The sequence below is a fragment of the Microtus pennsylvanicus genome, chromosome 4 (genome assembly GCF_037038515.1).
Source record: "Microtus pennsylvanicus isolate mMicPen1 chromosome 4, mMicPen1.hap1, whole genome shotgun sequence".
NCBI lineage: Eukaryota > Metazoa > Chordata > Mammalia > Rodentia > Cricetidae > Microtus > Microtus pennsylvanicus.
The window spans coordinates 26,304,974-26,317,913 of record NC_134582.1 but is presented as its reverse complement, the minus strand read 5'-3'; the positions used below and the strand labels follow the sequence as shown (position 1 = coordinate 26,317,913).

Genomic DNA, 12,940 nt, shown 5'->3' with positions numbered 1-12,940 from the left:
CTCAAAACAAAATCATATTAATTGGAAAATCTATATTTTCCATGTAGTTATTACAGTTATTCTTTGGAACGTTGAGGATTGGCAGCTTTGTGCACAGCATAGGTTACCCAAAGTCATCCATAGAAGTGACATTTACTAAGTGTCTCTTAGAAGACAGCATCGTCTCTCTGAACTTTTTAAGAATTCACTATGGTAAAATATAGTTAATTATTTTTACAAATAAAGGCAAATGGATGTAATATTTAAAGTTGCCATGTTTCTGGCAGGGTCCCATGTGCTTGGAATTCAGCATCTAATCAATTAGAGTTCCATCTCCACTGGGCAAGTATTATCAGTGTGAAGACTGTTTTAGAGAGAGCAAAACTTACCCAAATCAGAGCCTAGCTTGAAATTGGGAGCCAGTTGGATTTTATTTGACACAGGAGCACAAATCATCAATTTTAGACAAGTTATAAAACTGGCTTTATTGGGGTATAATCGGTATCCAAAATCTGCCTCTATTTAAAGCATATAATTTGATCAGTTTAGAAATGTCAGTTTGTAAAATCTTAATTTTCATTACTTTGCCTACTTTATACTTCAGAACATAGGTTGTGAATGAACTAGTCCATTTGGAATTTTAAAATATTGAACACTTTTGGGGGACCTCATAAAACTAAAATTGTACCTGAATTTACATTTGGAATCACTTATCCAGCAAGGACATATTTTACTTTACAAATTATAGCAAAACATTATATTAATTCAGGCAGTGGTGATTCACACCTTTATTCCCAGAACTCCATGAAACTGAGACCAGCCTGATCTACAGAGGGAGTTCCAGAACAACTAGAACTACGCAGTGAAAAACAAAACAAAACAAAACAAAAAAATAAATAAAAAAAAACCCAAAAAACAAATCATTGTATTAGGCTTATATTTATAATACTGTAATCTCTAATCTCTTTATATAATAAATAAGTATATTTATAATCAGAGATTTAATAATACATGTTTATAATTGTAATTGTTTTAAAATTGTAATAGTATTCAGATTTCTTTACTTAAATAGATGTTGATTATACTGAGAACAAAGCAACTTCTGAAGTAAGATTTATTAAAAATAGGCACTGCGATGGGAGAATAATAAGCAGCCCATTTGAAACTTGAGTGTTTCCATACTTATAAAAGCCTTCTATCAGTGTTTTGACTAAGAAAGCAGTTTCTACGGTTTTGGTAGCATGGTGTTTGTCCCTGTTCAATACCTTTGGGATATGCTTATGTTATAACGTTATAAACATGTATTAGCCAAAATTCCTGATTTATATGCAATCAGAACACAAATGTTTTCCATCTGTATGCTTAGCATTACTTCACACAGATTAATTCTGACTAATCTTAACCTTTCTGAAAGTCAGGCTGTTCATCTCGAAGGCAAATGAAATCTTTAAAATCAGTTCATTTCTTTTGCTTGCAAGTCAGCTCATGGAGGGCGCATGATAACTCTGACTAGTTACCCAGTAGGAAATGCAGATTTCCAGCCAGCTTTGTGGAGACTCAACAGTAAGTTTCTGAGACGGAATTGCTTGTGTAGTTCACCACACGTGGCTTTCCCAGTGGGCCACAACACTGCACTTTCTGGTTCAACAGGAGATGGATTAAGAATTTCAGATTTTCTATTTTGTGCATGGGTTACAAGCGTTAAATCAAGTCAGCAAGCATAGACAGTATAATCTGATTCAATTTGAACTTGCAGCATCTGAAAGTTTAATCTTCCAAAAGTCACGTGCACTGCTCTGATAGTCTCAGGAGGAGTTAGAAGCTCACATGAAAGAGAAAGATGTAGAAGGTAACGGATGAGTACAAAATCGCCTTTCTCATTGCCTTACTGAAGAGGAGGAGGATTCTCCTCAAGATCACAGAAAGAGCTGGCTGGGACTGCATTCTCTGCTGTGACCTCCTTCCCTTATTTCCCAAGTTCAGGCTATTCCTACGTGCTTACTTGAACCATTCTTCACTTCCTTCTTTCTGCGTAGCAGTACGATTTTGTCAGAAGCAGAAACAGGTGTGTGAGCCGTAAAGCCTAGTGTACACATTCAGCACTCCAAAACTTGGGGTGTTCAGAATGGTTCAATGAGAGCTATGAAGAATAATAACTGACTACTCAGAATAGAAAACTGGAATGGCCGTTCTGAGGCTAACTAACTGCTACCCCTGGCCCCAGAGAACTGGGTGGGTTAAGCAAGGTGGATGAAGAGGTTGCTGGTCAGAGCTGTCTTCTGCCGCAGGATGAGCAAGAAGGGTGAGCACTGGGGTGAGAGAGAACAAAAACGTGGAAGCTTCATGGGAGTAAGGAATTTATGATTTTAGATATGATTACACATGCCCTCACTGAAATAGCCACTGATACTTGGAAGAAAAAAAAGGTTTGATGCTCTGTAAAGACTTACCTTGGAAGATAATATTGCAGACATGAGAATGCCTAGGCGAGAAGAGGGGCTAAGGAGGAAAACATGCTTGCCACATTTGAGAAATAACCGACATTAGCCACTGTAGCTGGATAGAAAGAATGAATCATTCTAGGAAATTTCAGGTTTTATGTATCACCCTTTGGCAACAGGGATAAGTAGGTGGCTTTATCGCTCTTGTCAGAGAAGCCCTCCGTGTTCTGGATACTACTTCTATCTCTGCCGTTTAGTCACATTTCGCTACCTGTGTGTGTCCTGTTGCAAGGTTCAAACAGTTCTTTCTAATTCTTTGAGCATTCCTTCATTTTCATTTTATCCTGTCGGTTTCTGTCACATTGACTCTTAGATGAGGCCAGAGTTTCCTAAATGGTCTTGACTCATATTGCTCTGTGGCCTCATCTGAATACTGAAGGGGTAGGTTGTGAATTCATTCTTCCTTCTCTTCTTTTGCTTGCCTGCATCTTTCCTGAAATTCAAATCATATCTTTCTTTTTCTCCAACTCTCTAAACATTTGCTCTATTTAAACACTGGCTAGTGCCACATTCATAGTTGCCAGGAGTCTCCACTGCAATCTTGTCACTGTGTAAGCACAACAAGGCGATCCAAGTCCAACTCGTTCCCAGATACGTTTTTGACATGTTCAGTTAACAGCAACAGAATCGTCTGTCCTCAAAAACTCCAGAAAGACCAATGCTGGAAGATGGCTGGTGGAGGCGGCAACTGCCTGGCCTCCTCCAGTTCCGGTTGCAGGACAGATCAGGGAGGTTCTGTCTAACATAAAGACTTGATCTTCTCTGCATCTCTGACACAGGAAAGGTTGTCATCTAGCCTGCTTGGAATTGAAAGATAAATAAAATGGGGAGGCTTCTTGGGGTGTCTTTTCGTTTTGTTATTCTAGAAACAGGCCCTGTATTCTTTCCCATGTTTTCCTTAGCTTTGGTAAAGGTAGTTCAATGCATGATTGGACTTTAAGTGTGGTGTGTCCATGGGGAAATGACTTCCCGAGGATCGTGCCCAGCCACCCCTTGGTGCACCTCTTGCACTTACATGATTGCATAATTACCTTTTCTCCTCGTGGATTATCTCTGCTCTTTCTTTTACTTTCGACTTGTATGAAGGTTGCATGTATTTCTATGCTCGTATTTAAGGTTTTGTTTCTTTTTATGCAAGCTGCAAGTTTTTCATCTTTTAAAATAGTTTAGTTCTGGTGTTCTGGAATTTTTTATGTCTGTTCTAAAGAGAAGTTTCCTTAATGAGAGAAGAGAACTATACTAATCTGTGGGTTTAAGGACAAATGTTTCGATTCTTGTTAGGGATTATGCTGGTTTAGTAACGTAATGGTTGCAGGTTCTCGTCCAAGATGGCTAACTTCAGTAGCATTGAGTAGTTGACTGGATTTCCAGTATCCGGCTTGGTTTTTCTCTTGGTGAGTGCATCTTAAGTTGATCTCCCCCACATTTAAGGCTCAGGTAACATTGTGGAAAAGAAGGGAGAAAGATTGCAGGAGCCCTATGCTGAGGGAGCTTGATGTGAGTTTGTGTCTCCAGGAATGTCAGAAGCTATACACATAAATTCTCACCAGCCTGACTTCCAGAACATGAACTGGGCAAGAATGACACCAATAGACACTGATGGTATCAGGAACAACAGACACAGCACAGACCTCAGTTTCTGTAGGACTGCTGATCCAGACATGGTACTTGGCATCAGCCCTGGGCCAGACAGCACCAGAGTCCCAGTCACAGCACAGCCCTTCACTCCCAACATGGCCACAGGATGTGGCTGAGAGGTCATGTGCTTTTTATCATATGTTCAAATGTCTTTTGTTTTATCTTATTTTTTATTCTGGGTTTTATGTTTCTGGCCCAGTGGACAATTTCTTTGCTTGGTTTTAATTCTCTATCTTGAGGCCATATTTGGTGATATCTACCCTTTTCTATTGTTTTCTCCTCCTCACCTACTGGGTGATGCCAGCAGCTGGTTTCCTTCTCATAATGCCTTTCTGGTTTTCCCTCTTTAACGTATCTTTTTCTCCCTAGACTAATATCTTCCATACTTGCACAATCTTAGTGTCCCATTTTAAAATGGGTGTTTTTGTGGCTCACATTCCTAAAAGTATGTTGAACATATTTAAATGGACTCTCTTGTTCGTTACATATCACGGTTTTGACTGCAATAAATCTCTAGAAATATTAGAATACAAGCTGTGGGGTAAATAAGTTACCCAAATTTCTCCCAAATTCCTGTGTTAGGAAAGCCAGGATGTCAAATTCAGGTGGTCCAGCCAGTCATAAAAGCAGCAGTTCTGGAGGAGGAACACTTAGTTCTGTTTGTGTTTATCTTTCTGGTCAGATACAAGCTCTGATTTCATTCCGAGTCTTTTGTAAATGAATCCTACATCACTTCAAGAGTTTCCTGTGGTCCTCTTTAGGTATATCTTAGCACAGTTATCTTTGTTCAGAAGAAAGATTCTCTTGCATCCTGGTACGTAACTTTGTTCAGATGGGAAACTAGAAAGCTGTTTTTGTTTGCTTTACATTTCAAGGATTCTTTCCATTTACAGTGCTGTAAAATAGGTCTGTATTGCATCTCTCTTTAATAACAGCTGTGATAAATCCTTCCCCTCCCAACCCGCAGACCTCATTATAATAGGAAACACATGGGCTCTTGAAGAGAAGGCAAAAGTGTGGCCTTTGAAACAAAGTAATACAATTTGTTTAAGTGGTAACAAGTGCTCTCCATAACATGTAAGGAGAAGGCATGCCCTTGATCTGCCAAATTAGGGTCAATGAATTTCAAATTTACCACGCACTAGTTGGTCTGTCAGACTTTACACATCAGTAGAATAGGAGCAGAAGGTCATTTTCAATTGTTAAACCATAACTGGGTCTATGAGAAGTTGCAATCTTTATAATCAAATTTATAAAGATGTGCTTAAAAGTTTTAAAGTTCTCACTATAAACATATGAATTTGGGAAATTGGAAACAGGGAGAAAATTCGCCCATAGTCTTAGCACTTTGTATAGCTGCTATTACTGAATTACCACCTATTTAGTTATTTTCTTCTTCCTGTAATATGTGGAAGTAATGGATTCAAAATATGCCCACAATCTTACCTCTTTGTAAATATATAGTCATCCCTTGAATATTTTCTATCATTTCCTATGCACATATATTTTATATTATAAATGTCTTCATAGCATATATAATAATATTAATCAGCATATTTTTGTAAGCACACTGTGAGTCAATGATTTGCTATACCCTTGTGATTGTAGACTTCTGTGCTCCAGGACTCTCAAAGCAATCATTTTCTGCTCTGCTGTGTTACATGCTGGTGCAGAGGAATATGACAGTGCCGGCTATTTCGCTCCGCTCACTCTTTGACTTTCAACCACAGTTTTTCCCACTGTGTTTATCAACTCTTCATTCATAGATGAAGCATGTGTGCCTTACCACAGCACGGTTTGTTTCGCCTTGATTCTCCCCACATTTTCTATGGAGGTTGATTGTCCTTCAAACGTTCCTAAGTTCATTCTGACATCAAATTTCTTTCCTTTTTTTTTTTTTTTAAATTGAGCTCTACATTTTTCTCTGCTTCCCTCTCTGCCTTTCCCCTCCCCTTCAACCCTGTCCCAAGGTCCCAATTTACTCAAGAGATCTTGTCTTTTTCGACTTCCCAAGTAGATTAAATCCACGTGTGTCTCTCTTAGGGTCCTTATTGTTGTCTAGGTTTTCTGGGATTGTGATTTGTAGGCTGGTTTTCTTTGCTTTGTGTTTAAAAACCACTTATGGGTGAGTACATGTAATAATTGTCTTTCTGGGCCTGGTTTACCCCATTTAAAATGATGTTTTCTAGCTCCATCCATTTGTTGGCAAATTTCAAGATATCGTTTTTTTTTTCTGTTGTGTAGTACTCCATTGTGTAAATGTACCACATTTTCCTTATCCATTCTTCAGTCGAGGGGCATTTAGGTTGTTTCCAGGTTCTGGCTATGACCATAAAAGCTGCTATGAACATAGTTGAGCACATGTCCTTGTGGCACGATTGAGCATCCTTTGCATATATACATAAAAGTGTTATTGCTGGGTCTTGAGGAAGGTTGTTTCCTAATTTTCTGAGAAATTGCCACACTGACATCCAAAGGGGTTGTGCCAGCTTGCATTCCCACCAGCAATGCAGAAGTCTTCCCTTTACCCCACAACCTCTCCAGCATAAATCGTCATCAGTGTTTTTGATCTTGGCCATTATTACAGGTGTAAGATGGAATCTCAGAGTTGTTTTAATTTGCATTTCTCTGATGACTAAGGATGTTGAGCATTTCCTTAAGTGTCTTTCAGCCATTTTAGATTTCTCTTTTGAGAATTCTCTGTTTAGGTCTGTACTCCATTTTTTTTATTGGATTATTTCTTCGTTTGATGACCAATTTCTTGAATTCTTTGTATATTTTGGAGATCAGACTTCTGTCTCATGTGGGGTTGGTGAAGATCTTTTCCCAATCTGTAGGCTGTCCTTTTGTCTTGTTGCTAACATCAAATTTCTTATTCAACAAACGCTGCGGAGTTATTTGACTTAAAATGTCAGAGACATTTTAATACCCTGGCTTTCTGTGTGTGTGCATAGAACCATTAACATTTAAAAAAGCTCTGACAATTTAAATCCCTCAATTCCACTCTCTGGTAACAGTAATAATATTTTATTTTAATTACACGCACAGCCCCTGTACAGGATTTTAAAATGTATCATTGGCTGGTCTGGAATGGATACTTAGACCAGACTGGCCTGCAATTCATAGAGCACCACCTGCCCCTGCTTCCCAAGTACTGGATTTAAAAGGCACATACCTCTTCGCTTGGCATTGTCTACTTTTGTATGTGTGTACCTGCTGTTGGTGGTGCAGGCAATGAATAGACGAGCAAGTATCTGCAGAGTCCAGAGAGGGTATCTTCTCCATGAGCAGGAGCTACTGCTAAGAGCAGCCAATGCTCTTAACTATTGAGCAATCTCTGCAGTCCCGCCTTTCTTTATGGATGACTACATTTTCCCTCTTACTCTATCCTGTTCTTCATATTATTTTCAGGTTCCTCTCTCTTGTTTCTTTGTTCACACAGAGATTCCTGCACATCTTTCCCTTCTTCTACATGCAGTGTACAGCTGATAAATATGCTCTATTCTTTCTCCACACCTGATCAGCAGAACGCGAGCACAAGCAAAGCCTCTGGGTTTCAGTCACTAGGTTGCCTGGCCCCTGGCTGCTCCATTATCAGTATTAGTATTATCCGTATCAGTGCTACTCCAGGATATGCTCTCCCACGTCCGCCGAACCCATTTTTGTTCTTCGCTCATTTATATTAAGTAGCCCTTAGTACTTAATTAACTCACTTGCAAATTTTCTTCAATGGATTTTTTTTCCAGCCTTTTCTTCCCCTTCAGAGGCATTGCCTCTCTTTCATCCAGGACGCCCGCACCAGACAGTAGTGTCTTCTTTGCCTTCAGTGTGCAAGAATTTCAGAAAGCTTGAAATTATTATGTCCCTTGACATAATTAGCTGCGTCTACTAAGGGGAGGGGGAACCCTCCAGCAATAATCACACAACTGGGAACCTAGAGTTATTCCACTTATAAATCTCAGTATGACATTTGAAATCTTGGATAGTTCCGTTAAGGTTAGAAAATTACAAAATATTAAAGAGGGGCATGGGAAGAAGGCTCAGTTAAGTTCTGTCTGTGAATGCATGACGATCTGAGTTCAGATACCATGCTCCCGTGTACAAATCTCGGAGATGCAGTGCGTGTCTATAACTCTAGGGATGTGGCAATAGATAGATCCCTGGAGCTCTTTAGCCATACTGCTTAGCTGAACCAATGCACCCAAGCATGGTGAGAGATCCTAATTCAAAAGTGAAGGCGGGAAACAATTGAAAAAGACTTCTGACCTCAGTCCTCTGGCGTTCATATTCAGGTTCACAAGCACACGCATGTGTACATACATGCTGCACACAGACAGAAAAATAAGAAATATAAACAGTAACCATCTTAATATTTGAGGAAAATGTACTATTCTAAGAATACACGACTTGAAATATGAAAATCATTAAAGTGTCCAGATTTTCTCTGTTCTGATGCATATGATGATATGAGTTTAAATTTGACATATGATTAATAATGTTGATGTCTTTTAGGTATAGCTTACTTGAATGGAATGTGTAGTGAAAAGAGAAAGTGTATTATTGCTGAAGACAATGGCCTGAACCTTGCGTTTACAATTGCTCATGAAATGGGTCACAAGTAAGTATGAGTCATCACCACCTTGAACATTTAGCCCATAGATGAATAATGTGAGGTATTGGCAATCATGTATGTTTTTGATTATTTCCTTCGGAGTCCACGTTCTTGAAAACGTTGAAGAACTCAGTGTAAGAAGTGGAGGGAATAATTCAGAGCACATTGTGCAACCTGTCACCATTCCTGACACTTTGAACACAGCCCATTAGACTGCTGCCGTCCTCATCAAGACAGCGCGTCAGGACAATGCATGGCTGATCTCAGCATATTTCCAAATAAATATTGCGATAACCATAAAACTATGAAGTAATGTGTGTTTTCAACAAGTACTCAAGAAAATCACACCAGGCACGGGGAAAATACTTCAGAATAGCAGAATCTCCGTGACTATCAGCACAGACTAAATGTATTAATCTGCACAGCTTACGCAAGCAATGAAATGAGACACATTATTAGCATATAGTTAGCACTAACTCGATCCTGGGCATGGTTTGTCAAATACAAGCACCTTTCACGGAGTAGATCATTCACACAGTAGAATGAGTACAACCATAGTTCTTTTTTCTTTTCTATTTTATTGAAAATAATTTTCCCCATGCAACATATACTGATTATGGTTTCCCTTCCCTTAACTCCTATTGAATCCTCTACATCTCCCCCCATCCAAATTCACACCCTTTCTTTCTCTCTCTTTAAAAAGCAAACATGCATCTAAATAGTAATAAAATTTAGAAATAATAAGAAAGATAGATCAAATAAAAACAAACAAAATGGTAGAAAACAAACAAAAACAGAAGAAAAAGAGTCGAAGAAAAAGTGAAGCACATATAGACACAGAGAGACTCATGTTCATACACGCAAGAATCCCATGAAAACACAACACCAGAAACCATAATATATGCACAAATTAAAACTATAAGTTACACTTAAAAAAAAAAAAACCTTGATAAAACATCAAGAAACAAAGAACCAACAAAAATGCCATTATGTTTGTTTTGTGTTGACCATTGACTGCCAGGCATAGGGTCTGCACTTGTAATTGTACCAGTGCCATTGATCGAGATCATAATCAGTAAATAGTACTTACACACTTCTGAGTACTCAGAGGAGGAATCTTGTGACTGAAAGCTGTTGTACTCCTGTATTTTACAAAAAGTCATCAGAAATTTTATTTGCCCCCTCAAAGTTATAAAAGAGGTGTTTATTGGAGTAGGGATTTGATCCCAAGCCATTGAATGCGAGTCATACTCTTCTGGATTTCTACGTTAAATTAGCTATTGTCCTGGCCCTACGGTTTCCTTCAGTCAATCAGTCATAATACTTTTGTGGTTGATATTGGTTCACTTTAAGATGAAAGTTACATAAAAGCTCTTTGTGTGTTTTCAGGAAGTCTATTGTAGTAGATAAGGTGTAGCGTGGGAACAGACCGAATTATGAATGTAAGTTTTACAGTTTGCCAGTCACATCAGCAGTAGAAACGTAGTCGAGTCTTGCCAAAACACATAATCTTTAAGAAAACCTTGTTCATCAAGACTTTTATCTTCACTACAGTATCCCATGTTTACGGTTATTATCTATTAACCTTTTTGTAAATTAATGAATTAAAAACTATGGTATAACCAGATGAGTTGTAATATAACCAGACAGGCCATAAAGCAATGAAAAGATGTTGTTTGATGGGTAAAACTGGAGATTATTAGATTAAATGACACAAGCCCCATTCAGAAAAGATGATTATTACATTTTTCTTTCATTTGTGATTTAAAATAATGTACTGCATGTTTTATGACATGAATTTATAAGAGAACAGGGGTAGGAGATTGGCAGGAAGGAAAGGGTAGAGGGTAAGGGAGTTTGGGGATGGATATTATGGATATTGTCAGGTCACATGATATACTGGAAAGAAACAGTCTTTAAAATCAATTACTATGTACAATGAATAAATGCTGAAAATTTTGAAATTATAAAATTTATAAAATTATAAAATTGAAGTATAAATTAAAACTGAAACCTATCATTTCTTAAGATTGTTAGAGCAAAACCTTTATTTGTAATAATAACTAATGGTTGTGGTAGATAAAATTTCAACCCCTAGAAATCTATTGGTTCTCAAATTAAACATTAACCTTTTTATACTTCGTATCCCTTATTCTACTGAAATTAGTAGTGAACGCAGGTCAGTCTCCCGTCACTGTGTTGTATTACGCAGAATCCTCTACGGCAAATGTGTCACATGTATGCTTTGGCCAGTGGTGCACGTTCCTCATTGAGTGAGTTTGAGGCGGATGTTTAGAGGCATGCAAGCCTTCTCTCACAGTTTGAGGGTTAGAAGAAACTTTGTATCTTTGCTTTTCTTACCATCGTTGCATGTTTACTACTATAATTCTGTATCTGCTGATAAAACAGTAGTTATTCACTTGGTAAGAAATTGAATATTTCAAAGAAAAAATGTTCAATGGTATTTTTAAATGGCAGTTTTAAACAAATTCTAGGCAGCAATAGTGTACCGATATTTCTCAATGTTCACCAGAAATCAAAGGTAGTCCTAATTATGTGTAGCATACTCTATATTTTAAGGACACAGATGTTAAAAGGTCACTAGAAACATGGGCCAGAAGATCCTTTATTTATTGGACAGTCCTTTGTAGAAAATGAAAGGTTAAAATTTGAACTGAAACATAAATAAAGATTTGCATAGGAAAACATTTTACCAGAGAGTAATGACCCATGCGAGGCTAGAATTAACTGTTCCGGGCAAAGATTAAATTGAAGTCCGTTGACAGATGGTTTGAATAATGGTGTAAGAGGAGGTTTTAGCTAGTGTGTCATTAGTTCTCAGAACTTTGAGTAAATAAAGATCATCCAGAAAATGTACTAAAGTGAAGCTTCTTAGCCCCTTTCCGTCAATGTTGTCTTTCAGCTGGTGTTAGTCCAGGTACTAGCCAACCTCATGTCAATCAACAAGCCCTGACACTCTGATGCAAGTCGTCTGCTCGCCACATTTTCAGGACCTCTCCTTGTTGAGAGAAAAATGAAAAGATTTTTACACTGGGGGCTGGGGACTTACTGGTGCAGAGGTGGCTAGGATCAGCCCTTGTCATCACTGATGGCAGGAGTGGCAACAATGGGGGGAGGCAGGAAGGAGACGTTTAAGAGAAAAACCTCTCAGGACATGTCCTAAGTAAGCCGGAGTTCTCTAGCCCTAGTGCAGAGTAAACTTAGTGATGGTAGAACTTGGCTTCCATGATATCTTTGCTGCCATCTCCTACATGACCCGTGCATAGTTTGAGCCTATCAAGTGTGTGCAACCTTGGTAGGAAGGCTCGCAGAAGTGTGGGGAATTTTTTCTTTCTTTCTTCCTAATCCCCTGTTTTTTTTTTGTTTTTTTTTTTTGCTTTTGGACTGGAAATACTTGTTTCATGGGTATTTTTGCAAATTCACGTGAATTAAATGATTAAAAAAATAAAATAAATGAACGATTGAAAGCTATCTTTTAGTTCCTCATAAGGATTTTCCATGAGGGCACAGCAGTGTAATTACATCAAGTCAAATATATTCATGCATTTTGAATAAAATCAAATGCTATTTTATGGAAACCAGTTTACTTCCAGTTAGGCATGGTCATCACTTACTTCTTCTTTTATTATTTTTTGCCATAATATACAGCTTCGAGAGAAAATACTACATCATGAAAAATATTAACAGTCACCAGAAGATCCCCTTGTAAATTGAACGTTTTCATACATGAAAATTGTTAATTGCATTATTTCCGCCTTTCTCTCTGTGATTCTTCCTATGGTCTCTTCTCAAGATCATGACCTGTCCTTAAATTATTCTTATGCTGAGTCCATTTGGTGTTTATTACATGTGTATGTGTTAAGCCAGTGCCTTGGAATTGGATGGTCTGGTGGTTCGTCCTTGAAGGAACTTAACTGTCCTCTCAGTAGTCACTGATTTTCTGTAGCTTTTCACCTAGGGGTGGTCCTTGCCTTATTTTCCCCATCTAAATGGCCATTTCAACTGATGCTCTTATGAAGATCGTGTTCAGACAAAGATACTGTCGAGATTTCATGGGTGCAGCTACCTTGTCAAGTCTGAAGACACTATCTCACAGAATGTCTCCTGGTCCTTGGCTTTTACCATTCTTCCCACCCCTCTTCCATGCTGTTCCCTGAGCCTTAGGGTTACATTGTAGATACACCAGTTG

The 12,940-nt window shown here is 38.3% G+C and overlaps 1 protein-coding gene across 1 annotated transcript in view; it reads left to right on the top strand.

Moving 5' to 3' along the window:
- The window catches only part of Adamts19 (ADAM metallopeptidase with thrombospondin type 1 motif 19), a 172,398-nt gene that overhangs the window by 66,309 nt on the left and 93,149 nt on the right, over positions 1-12,940 (top strand). Inside the window, exon 8 of the mRNA XM_075970835.1 lies at positions 8,631-8,736. Coding sequence (XP_075826950.1) covers positions 8,631-8,736 — 106 coding nt within the window. The remainder of the gene's footprint in view (positions 1-8,630; positions 8,737-12,940) is intronic.